This window comes from Sesamum indicum, linkage group LG6, assembly GCF_026168435.1.
Source record: "Sesamum indicum cultivar Baizhima isolate 11 linkage group LG6, ASM2616843v1, whole genome shotgun sequence".
Taxonomy (NCBI): Eukaryota; Viridiplantae; Streptophyta; class Magnoliopsida; order Lamiales; family Pedaliaceae; genus Sesamum; species Sesamum indicum.
The window spans coordinates 16310180-16336158 of record NC_142662.1 but is presented as its reverse complement, the minus strand read 5'-3'; the positions used below and the strand labels follow the sequence as shown (position 1 = coordinate 16336158).

Here is a 25979-nt window from a genome sequence, read left to right as displayed (position 1 = left end):
AAACTTAGGATTTTTGTACTCTAAATTGTGATTCTCTATTCACTTGAACTTCTTCAGGTTACAAGCCCTTTTATAAGCCTAAAAGTCCACTAATAAGCATAAGATTCGTACACAAAGTAAATGCAAAAAGAGAATTCTAAACATCATTTTTCTGTTCTGGCCCGAAAGTCTCTAAAGGTCATAACTTTCTGCAGAAATTTCCAGCACTTGAAACTTTGATCTGAAACTAGACCAAAGAGTTTTAATTCCATACAAAATTCACCAAGAATGACAACCGTTTGACTTCTGAAAACGCGTCTAAAAATCTGCTGAAAACTGTGGCTGTAGAAAATGAGAAGGCAAGTTCATCCTTTTGAATTCTTAACACCCCCTGTAAACTTGACTTCTTTACAACTCCAATCATCTCTCTAAGCTGTTGGAATCTGTCTTTCTTGAGGGCCTTTGAAAAAATATCTGCAACTTAATCAAGAGTTTTGACGTACTCCACTTCCATCTCTTTGTTAGCAATGCAATCTCGAATAAAATGGAACCTTGCATCTATATATGTGCTTTGATCATGAAACACCGGATTCTTAGCAAGAGCAATAGTTGATTTGTTGTCCACCATTTTAGTTGGTCCATCTAATGCAAAATAAAGTTCACTTAGCAATCTTCTTAGCTATATTGCATGACATGTTCCCGAAGTTGTGGCAGCATACACTTCTTCTTCAAGAGTACCATTCAAAATTTTGGACTTCACATCTATTTGATGAATTGAGTCTAAGTGAAATTAATCCTAAACTGTAATAGGAAGTGAAATGAATTTAAGTTTTTTTTTTAAATATTACAGCATAACATTAGTAGATATTTTTTAAAAAAAGAAAGTACAAGGCTATCTTTTTCCATTTCTATAGAATTTTCAAAACTTAGGAAGGTATTTGATTTGATTCGAGATATGCGACCTCCACTCAAGGGTGCTAACTCGCTATATCTTGCTGAGATATGAAGAGAGGAAGAAACAAACACGTGAGCCTAGTCGGGTTCGTCCCTGACTAAGACTGGGTAAATTATATTTTTGGTCCCATAAGTGGATCTGTTTTCTAATTTTGGCCCTACACTCAGGTCAATTCGCACATTGAGTCTCATATGTGGTTTTTTTTTTCAATTTGAGGATCATTGAGGGATTTCCGTCCAATTGATAACAGCAGCTGCTCTCTCCGTTAGTCAATACAATTAAAATAAGGGTAAATTACATTTTTTGTCTCATAAGTGGACCTGTTTCCAATTTTGGTCCCACACTCAGGCAATTCGCACATTTACATGTATGGTATATAATTCATGGTAGGGCCTTACTTGTATGGTATTGAATCAACAAGGTTTTTATTCACTATCTATGTCTTGGATTCAATCGGGAGATGATTCATGATAGGACCTTACTTGTATGGTATTGAATCAATAAAGTTATGGCTCACTATCCATGTCTTGGACTCAATCGGGGAGATAATTCATGACAGGGCCTTACTTGTATGGTATTCATTGTCTAAAGGTCCGCCACTTTCACCTAGAAATAGGGCCTTATGGTGTATTGCTAGATGCCAAGCATGAGTAATGGGAGCTTCTTGCCCATGCTTCCCCGCTTGAATACCCAAACCCATCCATATTGATGCATTTCTCTCCTAGAGTTAGGAAACTGTCGAAATTGGGAGTGAGCTTCTTGGCTAGAGACTTAAAGAAGTCTTCGTCCTGCAATCCTTATGCAAAGGAACTTACTTGTGCCTCCGAAGTCGTTGAAGGACCTCCAAGCCCACTGTGTTAAAGCGTTGAAGGTACTCCCTTAGTGACAAGGTTTCCTTTTATTACATAAACAAAAGACTCATGGTTGTCTTCCTAAGGTTTTGAATGACTAGACCATTCCTTCTACACACAACACAATTCCTCACCATCTTGGATGCCTCATCTCATCTCTCTCTTGGCCATTTCTCTCTACTAAGTCCGCCCTCCGACTATTCTTCCTAACCAAACACCAACTTCTTTTTTATACATCTATTTTTATTTTCACTTTTCTTATACACTCATTTTTCACTCTGACCAAGCAACCCTAAAGGTATGATTGGTATATAGTGATAGAGTGGGAATAGAATGTGCATTCTTAAGTCCATTCCTACATCTATAATTAGTATGCTATAAGTTTCAGAATACTTATTCCCATAGGATTAGCCCTTCCTCTCCTCAACATGGTATTAGCTATTCCCAACATATTGACAATGAAAGTATTCTATTTATTTTTTTCTTTCTATTGCTTGTATTAATAATATTTAATTTTATTGTTATTAAATGTAAGTACTTTTTGTATGTAGTATAAATATTTATATATGCATGGTAAGAAAAAAGTGATATTACTTCAATATTTAATTATTTTTATTGACTCGATAAAATTCTTTCACTAAGTATAAAATAAATAATGATAAATGCACTGATTAAATACATTAGTCTTTTAGTTGTTCGGATCAATTTTTTTATTTTGGAAGAAAAATATTACCTATAGGTTTAATGAGTCAATAAAATATTTATTACATAAAAATAAATAATATATATAATACTATATGAGATGTTTCATAAATTGCATATAACCCTCTGTATGCAATTTAGAATATACTATTGTTATACAATTGATTCAATATATTCAATAAAATTTGAATAAATATTTTTTTAAAAATAATACTTAAAAGCAAAATTGTCTTAAAAATAATTTTACTTCATTACTAATCATTATATTCTAATTATCAATTATATTAATGAAATCAACTAAAGAACTATAAAATAACAATTCTATTACCTTCTAATTTATTGTTATTATAGGAATGCTATACAAATACGATTTTTCCCTTTCTTTACTCCATTCTTAAATGCATTTTGTTCTCACTTAATTATATTCTTATATGACAATGATGCCCTAAGGGATAAAATTAAATTTATTGCAATTTCACAAAAAAGACAAGGAGGTTTTATGCATTCTACCTACGGGTGGCAACGGGGCTGGTTTGGGTGGATCTGAGACCTGACCCCAATTTCGAGAAGGACCCGAGATCCGTCTTTAATAGGATCGCATTTTGTGCTTATTTTATGTGATATTTTGACCTATTTTATGATCAAAATGCTCCTAATTAAATATTATTTTGCAGCATTAGGACAAATGAATGGAGAATGAAGAAAAGAACCAAAATGAAAATTCGGACAAGACTCAAACTCGATTTCTGGCAAGAATTTGGAGATGCTTGGACTACCTTTTGATGAATGAGGAGTTTAACTAGGATAATAATATTATTTTCATTAGTCTTTTAGTTCAATTAGGAATCTACCTTTTAATCTTAGTAGAATTAGGTATCTAGTTATTATATATATGTGATGTAATTTACTTTAAGAGTAACTTTTGAACTCTTGAGAATTTCAGATCTTGAATTCTTGTCTCTATATTTCTCTATGTTTTTATGATATTTTCTTACTTTGGTTTCCATGAGTTGTTCTATGAGCATGTCTAGCTAGTTTTCTCATTCCGGTTGAAGACTTGGTGAATGTTTAATTCCAACAAATTGTGAAATCTATGCTTTCTTCTTTTATTCATATTGGTATTTGTGTTGTTCTTTGTGCTTTTATTATAAATAATCTGATTTATGAATGATAGGTACCATTATTCATTGTCAAGAATATTTGCCCAACTATTTGAACTTGCAAATTCGTAATTGTTTATTTAGTTCAATAACTAGTGGTGACATAGCATAATTGATTATGTAGAAGTTTTCGATTATGTTGTGAGGAATGTACAATCTAACTTAAATAAATCCTCGTAAGAATTTATTGGTTAGAATTGAGTCTTTCTAGTTTGTTAATGCTGTTGGTAAATTAAATCTTGAGAACGTTCCCAAAGTTGTTTACTGATTAGGGATTTAGTCAATGGACGTTCCTTGACTATCCATAAAGTAAGAAAATGTGAAGTCGTTAGGTCGTATGAATGGCCATAACCAATTTATCTATCATGAATAATTGTTATCTTTGCATTTATGATCGACCATGGAATTAAGCATGATCCTGTCTTTAATTGGAATACTTTTCTCTTATATTTACCTCTTCTACTTTTATTAGCTTTTTAGTTTAATTTAGTTTTTAATATTTATTCTTCTTCACAATAAAAAATCACCTAATTATTTTTATTTTTGAAGGAATTAATTTAAAACCAATTCCTATGGAGTCGACTCTACTCACACTTCTACAAAAGTGTTCGTATGACTTATTTTTTGTGAATTTGATGCCCATCAGTCTCGCCCCTAGTACAAAACTCATGGGGCAGGTCTAACCCTGTATACCCAGTTATATTGTTTTCTTTTCCCTACAAATATTAAAATAAAACTCAGCATATCAATTACAAATAAAATTGTTCAATAAATATTCAAGTCCGAAAAATAAATTCAAGTAAAAAAAAAAAAGTTGTTTTTAACAAAACAGCCCAAACAATTCACAACAATTATATATTAATAACAACTTATTCATCTTTTTCCCTCTCAAGTATTGTTGGATAATTTTTCAATTCATCAACTATTGAACAAGTGGCTAATAAAAAATAAATAAAATGATGTAATATTTTGCTAATGTTTAAACTTTAAAACATTCTAATTTGAGGGAAGAGAAGACGTACAGATAATGAAAAAAATAAAAAAGTATGTATATATATGAGATTGACCCGAGTTTCAGGATAAATTTTTAAAGATTCATGACCCATTTCAGATTTAACTAGATCTTAATATTTAGAATTCAAAATCCACCCCATTTTTATTATTTTTAGATCCAAACCCACCCCATTAAAAAGAGATTGAAGAGGAATTATACCGAGTGTGGATTCGATTACCATCTCTATTTTTACCCCAATGATTTTAGGGTGTTAGGGTCCTCTTATGAAGCAATGTTTGGATTCATGTTTTCGCATTTTTAAAAACAAGATAAAACACACTTAATATTTGCTTTTGTATTTTTACATCTTATATGTGTGTTTTTTTCCTTTTTAACTTTTTATTATAATATATATATTTATATATATAATGTAAAACAGACATGATTTGACAATATATAGTGATTTATATATTTATATTTTATAATATCTATTTTCAACATACACTTATCATGACTTTTTCTTTTTATCTATTTTCAAAACACAAAATAAAACAGTTAAAAAACAAATCCAATCGCGTGAATATTTCTAGTAACTGCGGTTTTGGGCAAACGACGCTGTATATAATAACGTCCCTCGCAAAATCTCCCCACTCACTCACTTTATCGTCTGGGCGTAGGGAATTTGTGATTTTACTCTATTCGCTCTAGAAACCCTAATCCATTCTTCCTCGTATTCTCCTTGATAGAATTTGGAATTTTCGAGTTCCACCTGCCGTTGATTGATTCTTTCCGATTGAAACCCTGATTTTAGTCTGCGGATTTCCGATTGGTGAAGGAGAACGAGTCGGTTGATGAGGGCGATTCCTAACTGCCTGCTTTCCCTGTTGATTTCGCGTGCTTTTTCTCGGCAATTCGGCCATTGATTCGGGGCGTTCCGGCAAAGTATTCGACATCTGAACACTAGGGTTTTGTTCGATCGTTAATCGAGAAATCTTGCGGCAGGAGGTTTCAACCGTCCGAGGAGGCTGTGACTTGGGGATTCTATTCGGCGTCAGAAGGAGAGGGCTTTCCGGAGTTTTTCTTCGATCTACCGGATCCGTGTAATTTACGGTCGTTTGGTGGAGTTTTGGACCGAGATCCAATTAATCATTCTTTCTGTGGAAGTTTGAAGACTTCTGCTGATTTGAATGTCCTGAGTCCCTGAAGGATTAGAAGGCCATTAGTCGGTTTGATTAATTTTTCGAGTAATTGCAGAAAAGAAAAAAGAAGGAAAAAAAAAAAAAGAACTTGTTGAATTTCCATTGTACTCCTGTTAATGTTTTTTTCACTTCTTTGAGTTGAATGCCAGGCCTTTCATTTTGTACTTCTTGACGGCCCTCTATTTCTGTTTGTGGTTGTTTCTCTCTGAGAGAGGAAAAACAATATACAAAGAAAACATGGCTGTGTATTATAAATTTAAAAGTGCAAAAGATTATGATTCAGTTGCCATTGACGGACACTTTATATCGGTGGGACACTTGAAAGAAAAAATTTTTGAACTAAAGCATCTGGGCAGGGGTACTGATTTTGACCTCGTTGTCACCAACGCCCAGACTAATGAAGGTTGGTTTTGATTCTTTGCAAAATTTTGTGCAAATTGAAATCTCTTAAACGTCTTTTATTCAATCTGCTTTTGTTTACTTAAAGCCTTGACATCTCTTTGCCTTTAGTGTGATATGAAGTGTTTGTAATGGTCAATGAAAAATTGGTGTAGTGTTTTGTTCATCAAATCATTCTTCTAGGGGGCAGAGGTTTGGCTCTTGGTTGTTGCTTAGCTTTGATTTTAATGGGTATTCTACTGACCATTTGTGTAGTTCTGCTCATGTCTAATGATGAAAAGTTGGCTGTGCTAAATCAAAGAAACCTGATGGTATGCCTGTCAAAGTTAATCACTCAGAAATCTCGGGGTTGTCTCATGAGTTGTTGTATAGTTTTGATAATTGTTGGTGATTTTTGTGAAAGCTAACTAATATGAAGTGGTAGATTAATGATTATTGTGTTGTTCTTTTTCTTTGTTAGACGGATGGATTGATATGTGCCTTTGAATGTGTTGGTTACAGAAGCACTCCTCTACATTGAACTAATCTCAGGCGATTATTTTGTTGTTTGTATAATTTTATTTCAATTATTGTCTAGCATAAATCCCGCTAAACAAAATGGTGTAGCCAATTACTATAATTTGTCAATCCATCACGTATATGTTTCTCAGTTATAATAGTTTGTTGCACAGGCACTTCATAGCTTTACTTTAAAAATGTCTACAGGGCAAAATTTGCCTTGACTGTCCAGTTACAGCATCTGGGATCTGACTATACTAAATATTGGTTGTCCTAGGCTGAGAAGTTTAAGTTGCATTGATTTAATTTGTTCATAAAGAAAGTTATTGCTTCCTGGTTTATGGACATCAGGATGGTCGTAATACTAGTACTTCATTTTAATGTGGCAATCAGAAATGGATATGGAGATTAGTGTTTTGGTGGTTTTAACTGCAGTTCTTCTCTTTGGTTGCATTTATATGGTGGTCTCCAGGGTTTATACTCTTCTCATTGTCTGTAATTTCAGAGTACCTTGATGAAGGAATGTTAATTCCCAAAAATACTTCAGTTTTAATACGCCGAGTTCCTGGACGTCCTCGCAAGCCCATAGTTACTGCACCTGTTACTGAACAAGAAGAGTATTGCCTCAATCCTTTTAAACTTTGTTCATTTAGTTTACTTCTCAAAAACTCGTAAAGAAGATGGATATTGTTTCAAACACTGAACAATGGTCTAGCTGGATATTAACGTATTGTTAACTGCGGATGGTGGCTTTGATTTTTGGCTTTACATGTCAAAATCCCACTTGTACTGGTGGTTGTGAGACCTATTGATGTTGCTGTGGGATTCAATAGGTTGACCATACGTAACAGATGTACAACCACCCATCCACACACCACTCACAAAAAGAAATATTAAAAGACTTGCACTCTCCAGCCTTTTGTAGAATTTCAGAGCGCTCAGTTGAGTATTTCAATATTTACTGTAGGCCAAATGTGGAGAATAATTCTGATGATGTTCAAGCTGTAAAAGGTAGCTTTGCTGGAGCAGATCCATCTGCCATGAAATATGTAAGCTTTCATTCATTAATCTTCTGGAATCATCTTGGTGCTTCATGTTGTAAGCAAGTGAGAAGCTGGGATGTGTTTCCACTTTCCATGTCAATCTTTTTCGTATGAAGTTCATCAATATATTCGTTCTTGGTCCTTGTAGGGTGAAGATTTAGAATGGGATGAATTTGGAAATGATCTTTATGCAATTCCTGAAAATGTACATGTCCAATCGAGCATCCCTGTTCAAGATGCTCCCCCTGTTAGCAAAGAGGATGAGGAGAGCAAAATCAAAGCTTTAATTGACACTCCAGCCTTAGATTGGCAGCGGTTAGAAATCTGTTGGCTTACTATTGCACCTCTAGAATAATAATAATAATACTAAGTTATTTTGTATTCAATCAGCTTGGTAGAACTTACCATTGTAACATCAATTTTGCAGTCAACCTTCTGATGGCTTTGGTCCTGGTAGAGGATTTGGACGGGGCATGGGTGGAAGAATGATGGGAGGGCGTGGTTTTGGTGAATTCTCTTATCCCTTAACATTTAGTAGAAAGTAGTTTTGTTGAGAATTCCATTTAATGTTTAGTTATATTTTCCCCATATTGTTAGCTTGAGAATTTCAGGCGCATTAATTTACTGATGCTTTATGTTCCTATGGTTCTGTTGTCTGTGACTGAGCTTGCAAAACTAAATGGTTTTATTCTTCAGGTCGAGGTGGATTTGAGAAGAAAACACCACCCCAGGGCTACATATGCCACAGGTGCAAGGTGCCTGGTATGTTTCTTTTCCCAACAATGTGGGATCCACTTTTAGCTTGGGCTAAATGATGGAATTATTAAATAGACAGAATTTTTCAATGCATGATCTTGAGATTTTAGAAATTCAAAAGAACATATTCATGAAATGTTGTTTCTTTGGTTTAGGGCATTTTATTCAGCATTGCCCAACAAATGGTGATCCCAATTTTGACATCAAAAGGGTCAAGCCTCCTACTGGAATTCCAAAATCAATGTTGATGGCTACTCCAGATGGCTCTTACGCATTACCCAGTGGAGCTGTTGCAGTGTTGAAGCCAAATGAGTAAGCTATCCCGAGCAATTCAATATATGCTCAGTTGTTTGATATATGTTATTTTCTTATTGGTTGAATCTTTTCAGGGCTGCTTTTGAGAAAGAGATTGAGGGTATGCCGTCTACTCGTCCTGTTGGTGATCTTCCACCAGAATTGCATTGCCCTCTGTGTAAAGAAGTAATGAAAGATGCTGTCCTGACGAGCAAGTGTTGTTTTACTAGCTTTTGTGATAAATGTAAGATTGCGCCTAGGTTCAGGATCTATTTCTTGTGTCACATCAATATTAGCACTGTAATATTTGTCTTACTTTCTTGCTTGGGCATGGGGAGTGGGGTTCGGGAAGATTTTCTGGAAGCTAAAATATCATATTTCTCTTTGTAGTTGCAGCACTTGTTGATTTTCTTGTAAGTGGTTGATTCTTTTCTTATTTCTGACTTCTGCCCAGGTATTCGAGATCACATCATGTCCAAATCAATGTGTGTCTGTGGGGCCACAAGTATTCTGGCAGATGATCTTTTGCCCAACAAGACGTTGAGGGATACTATTAACCGAATTTTGGAATCCAATAATAACAGTGGGGACAATGGCGGGAGTGCTTTTCAAGTCCAAGGTTTGTGTTTTATTTAGTATTCTCACTTACAATAACTCGATCTGGCTTATTCATCTTTCCAGTTCAGCTATGGTGTGTGCTATCACTCTGATTATTTTACAATGAACATTGGATCTGCAACTTCTTTTGTGTTCTCAGACATGGAGTCACGCAATCCACAAGCTAAGGTTGCATCTCCAACACAGTCTGCTGCCTCAAAAGGACAGCAAGTGCCCGCACCACCACCCCAAAGGGAAGAGACTTCAAAGATTGTGGAGACCGTTGAAGAAAATAAATCTGCCCCTGTCCCAATGAAACAGGAGAAAGGGAGAATTCCAAAAGTGGCTGATGTTTCCGAAGCTACACATGACTCAAGAACTGTTAAGGAAGCAGCATCGCAAGGAAGTGTTCCATTGGCTGATGAAGAGGTGCAGCAAAAACCACTTTCTGGTGAAGCAGGTAATATAAGATACAGATGACTTGCTACATAGTTTTATTTAGGTGAAAATGTCCTGATGCTAGAGTGATATTGCTCGGAAGTATAGGCCTCTACTTTCTTGCTTCTCCCCTTTCCCGTAGATCATAGGTCACTATTGCATTTTTGTGCTGTAAATGCCACAAAGATGGTTTTCTACTAACATAGCATTATTATATTTATTATTAGATTACAAGAGTTAATTGGATCTAGATGTTCTGATAACAAGCTCTTTTACCAAGTCATTGATTGAACTGATGTCTCTTTGGAGCTGAAAAGAAATATTCTGAAATTTGTTTCCAAACTTCCATTGGCAAAAAAGGGCGGAGCTGACCCTGATTTGACATTTGTGTTTTTTCTGGGTTTTGCAGGGAAGAAGAAGAAAAAGAAGAAAATCCGCATGCCTCCTGGTGGTATGGTCTTATTTTACTCTTATATGCCTTTTTCCTATGGACATTTGATGGTTTTTGTGAAACAATATACTTGCCTCCTGGTGGATTCGCAATCTTGTTTGCTGTTTTTCTCTGAGTGTATGCTTCTACTATATTTTCGTGGTGGGTGTTTTACAAACTTAGTTATGGGGAAAACTTGCCGTCAGATACATCATTTTACCTTGATGTTACTGATATTATGGGGTGTCCAATCAAGTTGATGGAGATGACTTATGTTCAGCTTGCTACAGTTATTATAATGAACTTTTTCGTCTAGTTCTTTTTGCATTGCTTTGCATGTTTGCATTGCTTTGCATGTAAGCATTTAAGTATCAAGCTGAGACCATCATAGCCTCATTGCATAAGTTCTCCTAGTATTTGTATTGTGCGTGAGGCTGGGTTGTACTCGTGAGGAGGTGCTAGACTCTTAAGAAATGTGCTTTCTGATAGTCGAGTAGTAGTCAAAGAATTAATTGATCAACCTATAGGATCTCTTAATGGGGGGATCCTGATTTTAAATTATGATTTCTCACATTATTCTTATCATTTGACTAGGTGCTCTAGAATTTGGAACATTTACTTGTAGGGATAAGTGTGCATTTTGTAAGCACAGCTGCCTAGCTCATGCTTGCTTGACCAGTAGGCTCAAATGTGATTTAGCTTTGAACTCTGTTACTCAACTTGTGATGCATCAAGCACAGTTTTAGGAGTCTTGTACCTTGCTTGAGCTCATTATTTGTCTTATTAATATTGCTCTGAAACTTTCCTATTCCCTGCAGCTGCAGAGATGCAGTGGAGAACTGGGCAAGACCTTGCACCTGAGAATTACATGATGCCTATGGGACCTTCTGCTTTTAATCCGTACTGGAGTGGCATTCAACCTGGACTAGATGGATTTATGCCTCCATATGGGGGTCCTGTGCCCTACATGGGCTATGGACTAAGTCCCATGGATGTTGCATTTGGTGGTGTTTTACCACATGATCCATTTGGAGGACCTGGTTGTATGTTGCCTTATGGTGGCCCTCCGCAGAGGTATGGTTTTGTTTGTTTTGATAACTGTCCCCATTTGATCCACGCAGCTTCCATGCAGTTCAACATTCATTCATTCATTTTGTCTATGTAAGGGTGTAATTGATTAGGAATATATGTATTTCTGAGTACCCCCTGCTCTTGGTGATTGTTAGTTTTGTTGGTTCTTGAAAATTGCATGTCTGATTGTTTCATGTTTCCTCATGGATTCCAGGGACCTCGCAGAGTTAGCAATGGGATTCAATCCTGGGCCGCCGATCATGAGTAGAGAGGAATTTGAAGCTCGCAAAGCTGATTTGAAGAGGAAGCGTGAAATGGAGAGACGTGGGGAAAGGTGAGCATAATCAATTTGAACGCTGTTTGTTAAGTTTATCATGTGATGATGGGAGGGAGCGTTTCTGCTGCCCACCTTAAATAAACAAAATGATTGGACTTGAAAAAGGACTGTCAGCTGATATGATACTTGTATGGATCTTAGCATTTTGCACATTTTAACTGCTCAAATGAAGGAAGTTGAGACTTTGCATGTGATCGTTTATCTTGTCTAAAAACTTTTCAGTTTCCAACAAAGGGAATTTTCTAAAGATCGCGAATATGGAAGAGAAGGGAGCAGCACAGTTGATGTTTCTTCAAAGTCCAAATCTGTATGTATCTTTATTATTATTCAACTTTTGTTACTTTATATCTGTGCCTTGATGCAGATGGAATTGAAGATCACTGAAATAGGTCGTCCAAAAACTATCATAGCCACAGAACATGAACTTTTGAAAAGAGATTCTTTCCAATTGTTTTTGAATGAATGTCTCCTAAAATCTGGGATGATTCTGTGCCTTAATGCTTAATTTGATTACTGAAAGGTGTAAAATTCAACTTCTGGATGATTCCATTATCTTCTCCTGTTATGTTGAACGGAGTGGGAATCCATGTTTGAACTGTACTTTTTAGTTTATTGTATTTTTTTCCTTCTCTTTTCTCCGCCGAATATAGTTTCGTGTGGCCTACCTCTGCTCTCTTTAGGCAAACTAATCATTCTACTTTGGGATCTTATTTATTTGGAAATCTTGCCACTAATTCTGGTTTCAATGTAATTTAGCCAGTATGCCCTGAAATTCAGTCAAGAAAATACTTTCCTCAACTTCCTTTTTCTTACTTAAGTTGGAGAGTTGAATCGAGTTTATTTCATGTGTCGATCTTAATTTAGATCTTAAGAATGCCAAATCAACAAAATAAGGAAAAAAGATAAAACAAGAAAACGTCCTAGTGTCTAGAACAGAATTTTGGGCCTGCGAATCTACTTAGGCCCACTAAACCACAAAGCCCAAGTACTAATTTTTTATTACTGCAATTGGTCTTCAGTTGTGTAATGTCGCATAGCCCATTGCCTCCCTTCTATCTTCTTAATGCTATCATGCCTTTAGAAATATTGGATTAACATTTTCTTTGGTTGGTGCAGAAGTCTATCCCACCTCCGTCCAGCACTGACCATCAGCAAACCCATCGCCACCGCTCCGAGAGGCATTCACCTGACCGTCGCTCCCGGGACCCTGAACTTCCACGCCCATCTTCCAAGAAGAAATCTGACTACGACCACTCTCACCATGAAGACCATCACCACCGCCGTGAGTACCATGATGAAACCCAGCGACACCGTGATCACCACCATCGCAGCAGCAGCAGCAGCTACCAACGCCGCTCTGAGTCCCCCTCTGAAGCACTGGCGCCGCCACCGCAGTCTTTATCAGCATCTGACAAGAAGAAGGCCAGCGTCTTCTCCCGCATCAGCTTCCCCGAGAATGAATCCTCGGCTCCTAAGAAGAGAAAGCTCTCTTCATCTTCGGAGGTGCCTCCTACTGGCACCTCAAGTCACCGGTCGTCAGCCCTCCCAAATGGACACCATGATGAGCACAAAGCTGTGTCTGGGTCGAGAAAAAGTGGTGCGACTGTTGCTGTTGCAGCTGTAGATCATGACAGCAGCGATGATGAAAGGCATTTCAAGAGACGGCCATCGAGGTATGCCTCATCGCCTCAGCCAGCCGCCTCCGCTGAAGAGGAGCCCCGCCACAGTAGAGGGTCGAGGGATAGGGAGCGTGAAAGGGATCGTGGAGGTTATAGCAAGCATAGATGATTATGATTAACAGCTCTCCTGACGGGCAATCTGCTCGGTGAGGAGGGTGGAAATTGGACATCTGTGTTGAAGTTGAATGGAGCATTCCGAACGTCTTAGCTCCGTATTTGCTTTTATTATATTGTGTAATAATGAAGAGCATGTACTGGTTTCTTTTTGTTGTTACAGTTAAATGAAATGGGGATGTTTTGATATTAAATGAAATGTCAAGTTTTTCACAAATAACCATTTTTTTAGTTATTTTAACTTATTTTGAATGTAGAATTAAAATAGATTTATCTATTTCAGTCATTAAACAAATATGATAATATTTAAATTGGGATAATTATATTTATACCCCTCACCGAAGGTCTATTTATACAAATCAATCATATCTTTTGTATAATTACAAAAATTACCGTTAACAACCAAAAAAATAAAGTTAGTTTGTGTAACGATGCTAACACTTTTAGAAAATGTAATTTTTCAAAAAAGTAAAAAGTGATTTGTGTAAGTGATAATAATATTTTAATGGGCGTATTTGTAATTATTTAAAATTAAATTTCTATTGTATTTCTTTTTAATTAAAAATAATTAAATTATTTATTGAATATTAATATTTAATAAAAATAATTATACCTTAATAAATAATATCGTATTATTAAAATTTTATGTATAGTTTGTTGGCCAAATCAAAATTGGCAACCATTACTATTTCTTTTGATCAAAATTCCAAAGCTTTGATGAGTGAATGAATAATGCTTGTGTAGATTTTGGTCTACAAAACACATTTACCCTCCAATCTCAAGTTCTCCTCTCACTTCTCCAACAATGGCCGCCGCCGCTGCAGCATTTTCAGCATCTTCTACCTTCAACCACCCCTCCAAAACCCAAAGCTCTACCTTCCCTTCTCTGACCTCACTTTCATTCTCCCGCAAGCCCGTATCATCTGTCTCTTCTCAGATTCGCTCCTTGGAATCCCTCAAACTCAATCGTTGTGCCCGATTCCTAAGCGCCGCCGCCCCGACGGCAGCTTCCTCCGCCACCAGCGCTACCACCACGTTTCATGGGTTGTGCTATGTCGTGGGTGACAACATTGATACCGACCAAATCATCCCCGCCGAGTACCTGACACTCGTCCCGTCGAACCCGGATGAGTATGAGAAACTTGGGTCTTATGCCCTCATTGGCTTGCCAGCCTCGTATCAAACTCGGTTTGTGGAACCTGGTGCCACGAAGACCAAGTACTCTATAGTGATCGGTGGTGATAACTTTGGCTGCGGCTCGTCCCGTGAGCACGCCCCCGTGGCGTTGGGTGCTTCAGGTGTGGCGGCTGTGGTGGCGGAGTCGTACGCACGGATTTTCTTTAGGAATTCGGTGGCGACAGGGGAGGTTTATCCATTGGAGTCGGAGGGAAGGTTGTGCGAGGAGTGTAGTACTGGGGATGTTGTTACAATTGAGTTAGGTGAGGACACTAAGCTGATTAATCATACTACGGGGAAAGAGTATAAGTTGAAGCCAATTGGTGATGCTGGCCCAGTCATTGAGGCAGGTGGGATTTTTGCTTATGCGAGGAAGTCCGGGATGATCCCTTCTCGGGATGCCTAGGTATGGTGGCACTTTAAAAGGGTGAAATTTCTGTTTGTCCGACGTTAACACACATGTTGTAACTGAAGTGGGCTGAAAGCATAGGTGATATGTAACTTTTGTGCCTAATCTGTTGTGTACTATGTTTTTATAGAACCAAGGATGTACTTAGTGACTTAGTGTTACTTTTCCATTTAGTAATTCAGTTGATAAGATTTGTTGTGATGAAAATTTGCTTAATTGAAGGATAATCCCAAATCTATGTGCTGGTGGTTTATAAAAACTCAAATGAAGGACAATTAGAAACCAAAGGGAAATAAGTAGGAAACAGTACCGAATAACAACAATCAGCCTGTTATGTGTTAGTCTTCTGCTCCACTTATGTTAAAATTCATGCAAGTTGCTTTCCTATTAGCTTCATAGCTACCACAAAATACACAAAATGATTTTGCCAGTTGTTATGTGTGTGTCTATTGGGATCATCTAGAGGGTTCTAATTTTAGTTTGTATCAATTTGATACCCAATAATACCTCTTACTGTTGTTGAATCCTTCCGAACTCATGAGTAGGAATGGCTCCAAGTTTTCTGGATATATTGATGTGTTTGCATAGTGATTCCACTCCAAGGTACAGGTTCTACACGGTAATATGGTTGTAATATATGCTTACCGTGTGCTTTCAATTCTAGCTATCAACTGAATATTGTTGCAACTTGCAATGCTTCTCACCCCTATTAGTTCTTTTAAACACCACATGATGCAGCACATATGGGCACAATAAGTTACCAAGTGAGTGTTGCATGTGAAAAATAATCTTTGCAGCCTCAACACTTATATTTGGCCATTGATGGTGCTGTACCTCATGACTCATCCATTTAGACATGCTAATTAAATGATTAGCGTTCAGTAGTTAATTTTGATTTCAGAAAAGATTTTAAGCTCTGTCATATTGGACAAAAGTATAACTTTGTGAACAAAGTGTCTGAGTAACAGCTGGTTATGATTTTTGCGAAAGCGAAAACTGTAAATATTTATCTCATAAAATTCTTTCTTGATGCCTCCTTTTTTGTCCATTTCCTTGTCCCTAATGCTACTGCCTTCCCCAAGTGAGCCAAAGTGAGACCTCCAAACCTGCCACTATCATTAAAGAACCTAGTAGGAGCAATTGCCACATTTTCTTATTGTTTTTTGTCATGCTATTAGAAAAGAATGTATCAATGACAAAACATTTCAAAATAGAAAGAACGAATCAGATGACGAGAATGTAACATGGACGTATCATTTGTACTTTTACCTCTTGAGTTGAAAAGTGGTTGCCTGTCAAATTTGGCAGCAGCAATGCTGAAGCGTGATAGTTTGGTCATTTTTTATATACCCCTTGCTAGCTAATACAGGGAGTTTATTAGCAGGGAATTGCTTAACCACAAGTTAAAATAGCTCATTTCAGAACCAGTGGGGTCATTGACACATTCTCAAATCACATATCATAATTGCTTTACTCCTCAAAGGAGCTATGGCTTGTTTTTCTTCGCTGCAAGGAACTTGTAATAAGCAGAGTAGGCAATTGGTTGGATTTCTTGCTCTTGCTAATGTGAGGCTATAGTTTATTGATTACATGCATTTGATACTGTACTGCTTTCTTGATGTGACTGCTTACTGGATTATAGTATGTATTGGAATGGGAGCCATATTCCAAAATAAGATCAAATATATTTTCTAATCTAATTTGGGGCTATATATGTGTGCGTTGTTTCTCTGGTCGGAAGAAGAGTCTCATAAAACAGGTAGGCTTAGAAAAAGTAATGCAGAGCTCTTGCAGGGACTCGATAAAGTTGGCAAGTTAAGCATAGTGGCTATATTTGAAGTGTATCAGGGTGGAAAGGTCTTCTGGTGTACCCTATGGAGGTGAAGTGCAAACTTGTATTAATTGTAACATATCTTAACAACACTTAAGAATTTTGGAGAAATTTAATACATAGAGGTTCATCATCTCTTTAGACTTAACTGAGTGTGTCAATTACTTCTACGATTTAAATTCAGTAACTAAAAGTGAATCTTGGGTAATTTAGTCTGTCCTGCAACACATATTGAAATTATAGAATGGATAACATGGATGAACTTTATCATTGTCTATTAATTGAAATATTGTTTAACAAAGGATATTTTTGTGCCTGCCAACTTAAAAACTGCAAGCAAAAGGGTGGGGGTGGGGTTTCCATAACCAGGAAGAAACACCATGCGATAAATTAAAAAACCAGACTGGGATTTGTCTGGGAACTGGTAGCCTTAAAATTAAAATTGTCAGAAGACAAAGGGAGTAAGGAACTCTGGGAAACGGAGGTAGGGTTGTGAGTATGTGTTAGTGGGGTGGGGAGTTGTTACTAGTAAATGATTACGAGGGCCATAATCTGGTGATAAACCTGATTTCAATAGTTATGCACTCAGATGCTAAGATATATTGGTGTAGGATGACCTTAAGAATTTTTATTTTGTACGTAGATCCACATTTAAGTTCTAATAGGGAAAATCTTGACCTTCTGTTTCGTCCATTATATTTAAATTCCTTCTCGATTTTACAACACAGAGGTATATATTTTGATGTTGGCATCAAGCGGACACCATAGTGTTTGGGCATGTCAAACCTGTGCTACTTGTCTAAGCTTCTTTTTCTATATCCTATATTTTTAGAAACACTTCTGTTTGCCTGCCTTCTGCATCTTTAGAAGAATGAGTAAAATCAATTATGTGTTAGATGCTGTTGTTGTCTGTTAGGAGTCTTCCAATCGACGATTTGTTGTCATAGAAACATGTTCTCCTAATCTATTTCAATGTTCTCCTGCAGTTTTCTTCAGTTTGTCATTCACATTCTGGCCTTGTATGCAAGTCAGGATCTTTATTCATGTTGAACCTGTTCAAGGCAACAGCATTTGTCTTTTCCACCGGAGTAGTGTACTTCTAGTGTGTTTTCAAGTTTCACCTTGAAAATATCTCTCTCAATTTCAACATTGATAATAAGTGAAGGAAGTCTGAAACTTAGATCTTGCTGTATGTCACTTGTATGAACACCAAATTTGAGTAATGATCTTTTTCTATCAACTGCAAGTAGACGATTATCTTGTTAAATCAATTATCTGATACTTGCCCCATTTTATAAGAGTTAATGTATTGATTGAATGGTTAGTTATTGTAATTTGTTGTTTACTGTATAATGGTTGAATTGATGTATTGCTCAAAAGAAGAAGAAGGAAAAAAAGAAAACAAAATAATAAGATGCTCAAGTAGCTTTTCTAGTTGTCTCCCAACCACAACCCGTTTTCTTCTGCTTTTAAGTTTGAGCGGTTCTTCACCATTTCTGGGTAGCCTCATTCTCCTTGGTGTTAGAACTTGCCATCCTCTTCAAATTGTAAACTTTGTCCCGTGAGTTTACTTTATTTCAAGAATAGTCCTTTGCACTATGAGGTTTTAAATATAAAAATTGGCCAAACAAGGACAAAATTATTGCAAAGTTAGTCCTCCTCATCTATTGCCGTTAATATATAACGGTATAAGACATGTGAGAAACACCTGTTAATTATTCTGTTGAAGGGAGACAAAATACTCTTAGCAGTCTTGTAGGATAAATCCATTTGAAAAATAATTCCATGCTTTACAAACTTCTAAAAATAATCAAATTCCACTCTTTTTTTTTTTTTAAAATTTATCAAAAAAGAAAAAGAGTATTTACGTATACGTATAAATACTTTCCTCCATATCCAAATATTTTTAAACTTATGTAATGCATTTGTCTTGCTTTTATTAAACCCCAATTATTTCATTCTTTGTGTGCAAATTTTGGTAATATAAATTTATACGCATCTTAAGTGTATTATTTATTATTCTATATTAATCTTTCGAGGGCACACCAATATAATAACAATATGAATTGATGCCAATAATAACAATACTCCCGGGAAAAAAATATTGTCATGTGAAATTCGAATTGATATTTGCCGCATCTTTTTAATTTATTTTGGATAAAAAAAAGAATTCTTAATGTAATAATCCTCACTATGAAAATAAATAAAATTATCCTTTTTTTAATGATATGACCTGATTTCATACCTACAAATTAGATTTAATTTTATGAAAAATATTTGTACAAGAAACAATAAAGATGGGTGCCAACAAAATTAAAATGAGGACTGGTGATGACTTAGCGACTTAATCTCATAGTTACGATTGAGATAAGTTAGATTCTATTAAATATGTAGGTATTCGTATCATTATATATATATATATATTTATGTGAATTTATTATAATATACATTTGTTGATTCGATCAATTTATATATTATTGATCCATTGATATTGTTGTAATTAGGTAATGGCTGCAAAGCAAAATTAAGATGCGGACTAAATGCCCAAGAATGGAAAGTCAGCTAAATTGAATGCAAGGGAGAAGGGACAGTGCACCGTGTAGGATGGATTTTCAGAACCCTGATTGGAAACTTGAACCTTCACTCGCTCAATCGCCTTCTTTTGTAGGTAAATTTTCTACCATTCTTTCCGATTTCTTTGGTTAATTCTTCGGATTGTGTATATGTTTTTGGTTTTGGATGTTTGTTTGAGGACTTCACTTGGCTTATGACAATCGAAGAACTTGGTTATTTTGTCTTTTCTATTCGACAATCACGAAACTGATTAGCTTCCAGTAACAACGATGGGACTGGGACGGGGGCGGGTATTGAATTGGGTTCTGCGATTTTCCTTTATTTGGTTAGCAGATGTGTGTTGGCATGGGGGTGGTGTTCTGAGGGGGAGTTTGATGCTTGAGATATCACTGTTGTGAGAAATGAGTAGATTATTGTGGTTTCCATGTAGGAATGGATTAATGTAGGCTAACACCAACTTTGGGTTTGATCCTCTGCCGGTCTTGGTGTAGTTGGTTTCAAGAATTATTGATGTTCCTTGAAGTCATCATGAGTGTTGTATATGCCCAATGTTTAACTTCTTGGTGTTATTGATATTTGGACAAGTATAATGGAAGCTGCCTGTGCACAAATAGATCCGGAAGGTAGTATTTGTAATACAAGGAACTTCAAAGCAGTAAGTGTCTGAGAGCGTTGCATTAGATGATTGTAATGGTGTGTAGTGCAGGAGTGAGCAGTGACTTTGGAGAAAGTAGCAAGGAAAGGTTCCTTGGTCTGTATAATAATATGATTGATACCAAGAGTAGAAATAAAATGGTTAGAGAAGGTGGTCTGATGGCTCAGGTTGTGAAATACATATGCAAGTAAAAAAGTTTACATTATCTTGGAATCATACTAATTCAGTTTATAGTAAGTAATTGGACATTCTGCAGAAGTCCATCGTAGCAAACATGGATCAGTTTCTTGTAACTCCTGATATTGTAACTCTAATAACAGCTCGGTTCTGATTCTTTCCAAACTAAACTAAAAACTATTAATATTTAGCCCAACTCCTGCTTCTGAATCTGTAGAGCTGGCGGAGAATCCACAACTTAGAAGAAGGATTTTGAAGAAAGTGGTTTCAAGTATCTTGTGCCTTGAGGGTGATCTGAAAGAATTGGTACAGCCTGGGAAACGCGGTGGAAGCATAAAATAAAAGAATTTAATCGGGTGTTCGGTGTTTTCAAACGCATCAACATACATAATAAAACATGGATGACAGTGACTAAAGGAGATAAACAAAAAGGTACAAAACTCTAAATCGAGGTTAGCTTCTTGTTTTCTTATGTTAAATGGCAACAAGCTTTGATTCCCGTTTTGTTCACTTCTATAATCCAAAGTAGGATCCCTCTATTTCGTCCACACCACACCGTGGAAGGAAAGACCAAGTTCTACTGGTAGATAAAACTAAATCGTAGAAGAAACAAAATCCGGACTAGCACTATTAATTAGTATAACCAAATTTAATTAGTTCTTAACTTGAGTCCAATTCAAGAACAACAACCAAAGGAGAATGAAGAAGAGGGACATGTACTTTCCCAGGAGAGAAAAATAGTGATGGCCGCGAGGGAGATTACAAGTGAGAATGAGAGTAGTTTTGTAAGTTAGTAATAGAATTGTGTGTTGTGTTTAATGAAAAAACAAATTCCAAAAACAAGTCATCTCCAAGATAACTTCCCACACAACCTATGCATAAGATCCAACTTTGTTAGTACACTCCCTATGCACCCACATGGGCAACCACCTTCTCAATTCATGGAGGAGTTACAACTCAACTTTATCTCAATGCTTGGGATTGGGCTTCAAGTAATGGATCGGGCTTGTTTAATCAAATTAATTAAGCCCAAGTCAATCAAAGTCCGTTGGGCACTTAAATTAATCTAATTAATTTCAAACCTAATTGAAACCCACTAGTTTATTAATTCAATTAAATAAGCACAAGCCCAGATACTAATTAATTAATCCAATCAATTAATTAGACCAACTCAATTAAATTAATTCAATTAATTTAAAAGCGCCAAACCCAAATTTACAATCCAATTAATTAAATTTTGAGCTATCTATCAAGTGCACTTTCCCAATAAATCAGAAACTAAGTAGAATAAACATCAAAGGAAGGTCAATACAAGGCATTAGCAATGTAAGGAAACCAGATGTCGCTCGTTACTATGGGTGACTATCTAGTAACGGTCCATGACACTAGAGACTAGGTGAATGTTGGCGTGAACACTTAGACTTCGGAGTTCCATGCAGGTATGGTCTTTCCATTAGCCGTCTCCCGATCTTAGTCTAGGGCTTAGAGTTGGACGTTAGTTCCCATCCTGGATTAGACAACTATGCTCAATACTCGAGATGCATTTACTATATTGATTGACATAGAAAACCATTCCCATTTGACCATTCGTTGTGGCCATAGGTTCAAAGAGCTTAAAACCACCTTAGAGCGCATAGGAGACTCGATTATCACATACTAATGGATGACGGATTGTATCTTGGGATCCACCATCCTTACTACATATTCCGACCGCACTAGCCAAGGCTTATAATGACCACATACAATACATGGTCAGCTCTCACCAGATCTAAGATACAACCATCATATGCATGTGACTGTGGTTCTCAAGTTTGAGGACTAATTCCGTACTATCCGAGCAGCTCCGGGAAGTTTTAGTCATACCGACCAAGCCTTCAGGGCTTCCATAAGGCGACTCCTTGCGAGACCATTCAATCGGCTTGACATCCTTGTCAACCACCCGCTAAGTTGCATAGACTTTCCGACAATGAAACACGACACTCATCTAATTAATGCAACATTTAATACATGTCTCAATAGGACTCTCGATGCAAGGTTTCATGGTCACCCTCCTTTACAATCCGACGTACTCGTTGCGGCGTGTTATAACCCTTGATCGGTTGCTAGGCATCAGACACTAAAGGTGGCTCCTAAATGACAAGAAGTGGCTCCCGCATGTGGCAATTTCTCCCACATAGTTCGATTCTGCTTGGTGATTAGAGCCGAGACCATTTGTCATGCCCTAGGTCTGCGAGCCCGAGATGATGAGAGAATCTTCCTCATACCCACAGAGCGCATTCTAAAATTCGGTTATGACCAACTTGTCGAAAAGGAATTTTCAATTGATGGACTTGAGTTCTCTACTAGAGCTTATATGTTATTTATTTCATCAATTGATATTCATGAGGGGTATTATAATTTTGCTTCAAATTATTAACTAATGCTTGGTAGCATATCTTTTTTGACGTATTTATTTTGAAAAAGAATTAAAAAGAAAGTAAGTTAGATTTCAAAATTTTCATTAATTTGTATTTCACAATTTATGAATTTAACGTTTAATGGTCATTGTCTAACACACAACCCAACTAAATAGGTTGTTAGTCTGGTGGGCTTTGTTGTGATATTAAAACAGTTTAACATACGTAATAAGCACAACAAATACGATTGCCAAAGTATGAACACTTACTTTATTCATACAGTCAATATTACATTAGTAAAGATTGTTAAATAGTTTCCAAATCCACCGATCTAATTGGATTTTTCACCTATTCTAACATATTAAAACCATATCCTGATTCTCATATCAGTATTTCCAAACCCAACCGGGCCTGCTAGCTAGACAGTTCAACTGTGTGATGAAGCGCAGTCCAGCAGTATAACAAAATACTTCAACCCTGTGGATCAGAAACTGGTCATGAGACAGATTACTTGTAATTGATGGCCTCTTGATTTATTAGTGAATTTGTTTGAACCTTTCTAGAATTAAGAAGAAGTTCAGAAACTACAACTGGATGTGGATGGTTTCTCTCTCTCTCCCTCTCTCTCTTTCTATACCTCCCTCTCTGCTCCCTCTACTCCTTTATCGATCTCTCAAACCCTTTTATCATCAAAGTATTCAATCCTCAGTCTCCTTCCATTATCTGTTTGCAACTCTACTTGCTACTTGATCAGTGACTGCAAGGTATAAAACCTCTAAAAGTAACATTTAGCTTCCTGGCATCTTTATTTTTGTTGATATTTGGCTCCATTTTTCGTGGCTTAGAGATGTCAATAGGATGCCCAAGTTAGTCCCCAGGTGGTTGGACTTGCTATTGAAGCTGAACATATGTCTTATAGTATCTTTTATTCTAATCATTTTCTGTTTCCTTCTATTCCATATGTCATTAATTAATTTTTTGTTTTAGCTTGAGGAGTCAAAGTTTGATATACCAGCACCATGTTACAGTCTCAAGAAATGGACAATAACTGGAAAGCGGCAGAAAATGCTATATCAGTGGCTCCAATGGATACTGAAGTAAATATCTGAATTATAATTACTTCATTTAAGTTTCACTATTGCATTATTTTTTTTAGGTATGCAATGGCTAAATCTAAATGCTTGATTATTTGTTTGTTTTCAAGTCTAAGAGTGAAGATGCTGACTACATATCCGAAACAATGGGGAAACTGGATATTGGACAATCATCCTCAAGTTTCAAGAGAAAGCCAGTCATCATCATAGTTGTGGGAATGGCAGGTATTGGCTTGTGCAGAAAAACCAATGTAGTTGCTCTTTCCTATATATACATTCAACTTCCATCATTACATTCTTAAGATTCATCATCAAATATGTCCAGGAAGTGGAAAGACTACATTTCTTCACCAGCTAGTCTGTCACACCATGGCATCAAATGTTCAGGCTTATGTTATGAATCTTGACCCTGCTGTGATGACTCTTCCATTTGGTGCGAACATTGACATCAGAGACACTGTTCGGTACAAGGAGGTCATGAAGCAGTTCAATCTTGGACCAAATGGAGGAATTTTGACTTCGCTTAACTTGTTCTCAACAAAGTTTGATGAGGTAATTGTCTTAGCTTAAACCATTGATTCCTTAATTGATATGAGGAGATTCCTGCAAAGCTTTATTCACCATCATCATTTCTATAATTTCCTAATCCTTATTACAATTATTAATTTTAATTCTTAAAGGTGCAGTTTCGTAGTCACCTTATAGCTATATTTATGAAATCATTAAATAGGAAAGCAGGGTTTTTGCAGTAATCGTTTCCGAAATTGTAGGTGATATCTATGATTGAGAAACGAGCAGATCAGCTTGACTATGTTCTGGTCGACACTCCCGGCCAAATCGAGATTTTCACTTGGTCTGCATCTGGAGCTATTATTACAGAAGCTTTTGCGTCAACATTTCCCACAGTAATTGCTTATGTTGTTGATACACCTCGTTCAGCAAGCCCAGCTACCTTTATGAGCAATATGCTGTATGCTTGTAGCATCCTTTACAAGACACGGTTGCCACTGGTATTGGCATTCAACAAGACAGATGTGGCACAACATGAGTTCGCATTGGAGGTGTGCTTAAATTTCCTTTCCATGCTTTTCTTCGTGAAGTTGCTTCTTGGGGTATCTTCCATTATTTGACCATATTGTCTACACTTGCCGCCTGGTATCTTTTCACCTTTAATTGTTTACTACGCTGCTCTATATTTTCCACCTTTATCTTTCGCTTTCCTGAAATTCTCCATTATTTGTCAGTTATTTTACTTGTGTTTACTTCGTTCTATACCTTTACGGGTTTGTAAACAGCACAACCTTTTTTGCTGTCAGTGCAGTGGATGAAAGATTTTGAGGTGTTTCATGCAGCACTAGATTCTGATCAATCTTACACATCAACCCTGACGCGCAGCCTCTCGCTCACATTGGAGGAATTCTATAAAAATCTTAGATCGGTTGGAGTCTCTGCAGTCACTGGTACTGGGATGGATGCATTCTTTAAAACCATTGAAGCCTGTGCAGGGGAGTACATGGAAACTTACAAGTGATCACTTTTCCACCCAAACTTGTGCAGAGATAGTATCAATGAATAATTCTGCTGTAAAATCACTTTGCTTAATTCCCTTTTTTCTGTCTGTTTGCAGGACTGATCTTGACAAGAGAAGAGCAGAGAAGCATCGCTTGGAAGAAGAACGAAGAAAGCAAAACATGTATAAGTTCAGGAATGACATGGAGCAATCCTGGGGGCAAACTGTGGTATTGAGCACTGGTTTGAAGGATGGAACGGACGACAGAAGCATGGAACTTGATGAAGACGAAGAGGACAAAGAAATAGAAGACTACGTGAGGTTTAGTGAAGACGATGCTGATATCATAGACGAGGATGAAGACGAAGAGAGAGCCAGTTTTTCATTTTGAGACCAGTATCTTAAAGTAACTTCTATGTAGAGCTGAAGCAAATACACTTTACATTGCACCTACTAGATTTTCTGTAAATGTAAGCTGTCTCAATTATGACTTCCATTATGGTGCTAGTAAAGTCAAATGTCTCATTTGTGTGAAAAATTATGTTTGTGTATTTGAGCTTAACACCGTGTATTTCCTGTGTCCTCGCACACTACTCTTTGGTCTGTTACTTTGCTAATCATAGATGTGGCAGACACACATGAACATGAAATGTAGAATTAG

At 36.7% G+C, this 25979-nt stretch overlaps 3 protein-coding genes across 6 annotated transcripts; all 3 read left to right on the top strand.

The window, feature by feature from the left end:
- Window positions 1-5270: 5270 nt before the first annotated feature.
- On the top strand, window positions 5271-13695 carry LOC105164372 (DWNN domain, a CCHC-type zinc finger). Its single transcript, XM_011083010.3, has 15 exons — window positions 5271-6243; window positions 7243-7354; window positions 7705-7786; window positions 7929-8095; window positions 8208-8287; window positions 8477-8542; window positions 8692-8848; window positions 8926-9074; window positions 9285-9449; window positions 9588-9887; window positions 10275-10316; window positions 11114-11369; window positions 11581-11700; window positions 11926-12010; window positions 12820-13695. Exons 1-15 carry the CDS (start codon window positions 6078-6080, stop codon window positions 13489-13491), a joined length of 2619 nt encoding a protein of 872 aa, XP_011081312.1. The 5' UTR covers window positions 5271-6077; the 3' UTR covers window positions 13492-13695.
- A 510-nt stretch (window positions 13696-14205) lies between these two features.
- On the top strand, window positions 14206-18152 carry LOC105164373 (3-isopropylmalate dehydratase small subunit 1). Its single transcript, XM_011083011.3, has 2 exons — window positions 14206-15078; window positions 17899-18152. Exon 1 carries the CDS (start codon window positions 14302-14304, stop codon window positions 15076-15078), a length of 777 nt encoding a protein of 258 aa, XP_011081313.2. The 5' UTR covers window positions 14206-14301; the 3' UTR covers window positions 17899-18152.
- Window positions 18153-19207: 1055 nt separating this feature from the next.
- On the top strand, window positions 19208-25889 carry LOC105164374 (GPN-loop GTPase QQT2). Of its 4 annotated transcripts, none has more exons than XM_011083012.3 (8): window positions 19208-19302; window positions 19417-19580; window positions 23702-23811; window positions 23919-24033; window positions 24134-24360; window positions 24579-24869; window positions 25130-25335; window positions 25436-25889. In XM_011083012.3, exons 3-8 carry the CDS (start codon window positions 23734-23736, stop codon window positions 25707-25709), a joined length of 1191 nt encoding a protein of 396 aa, XP_011081314.1. In that variant the 5' UTR covers window positions 19208-19302; window positions 19417-19580; window positions 23702-23733; the 3' UTR covers window positions 25710-25889. The 4 variants fall into 4 exon arrangements, with proteins under 4 accessions (XP_011081314.1, XP_011081316.1, XP_088737593.1 ...); XM_088881467.1 differs by lacking the exon at window positions 19208-19302 and adding an exon at window positions 20536-20750 and having other exon boundaries at window positions 19379-19580; XM_011083014.3 differs by lacking the exon at window positions 19208-19302 and having other exon boundaries at window positions 19378-19580; window positions 23743-23811.
- The last annotated feature ends 90 nt before the right edge of the window (window positions 25890-25979 follow it).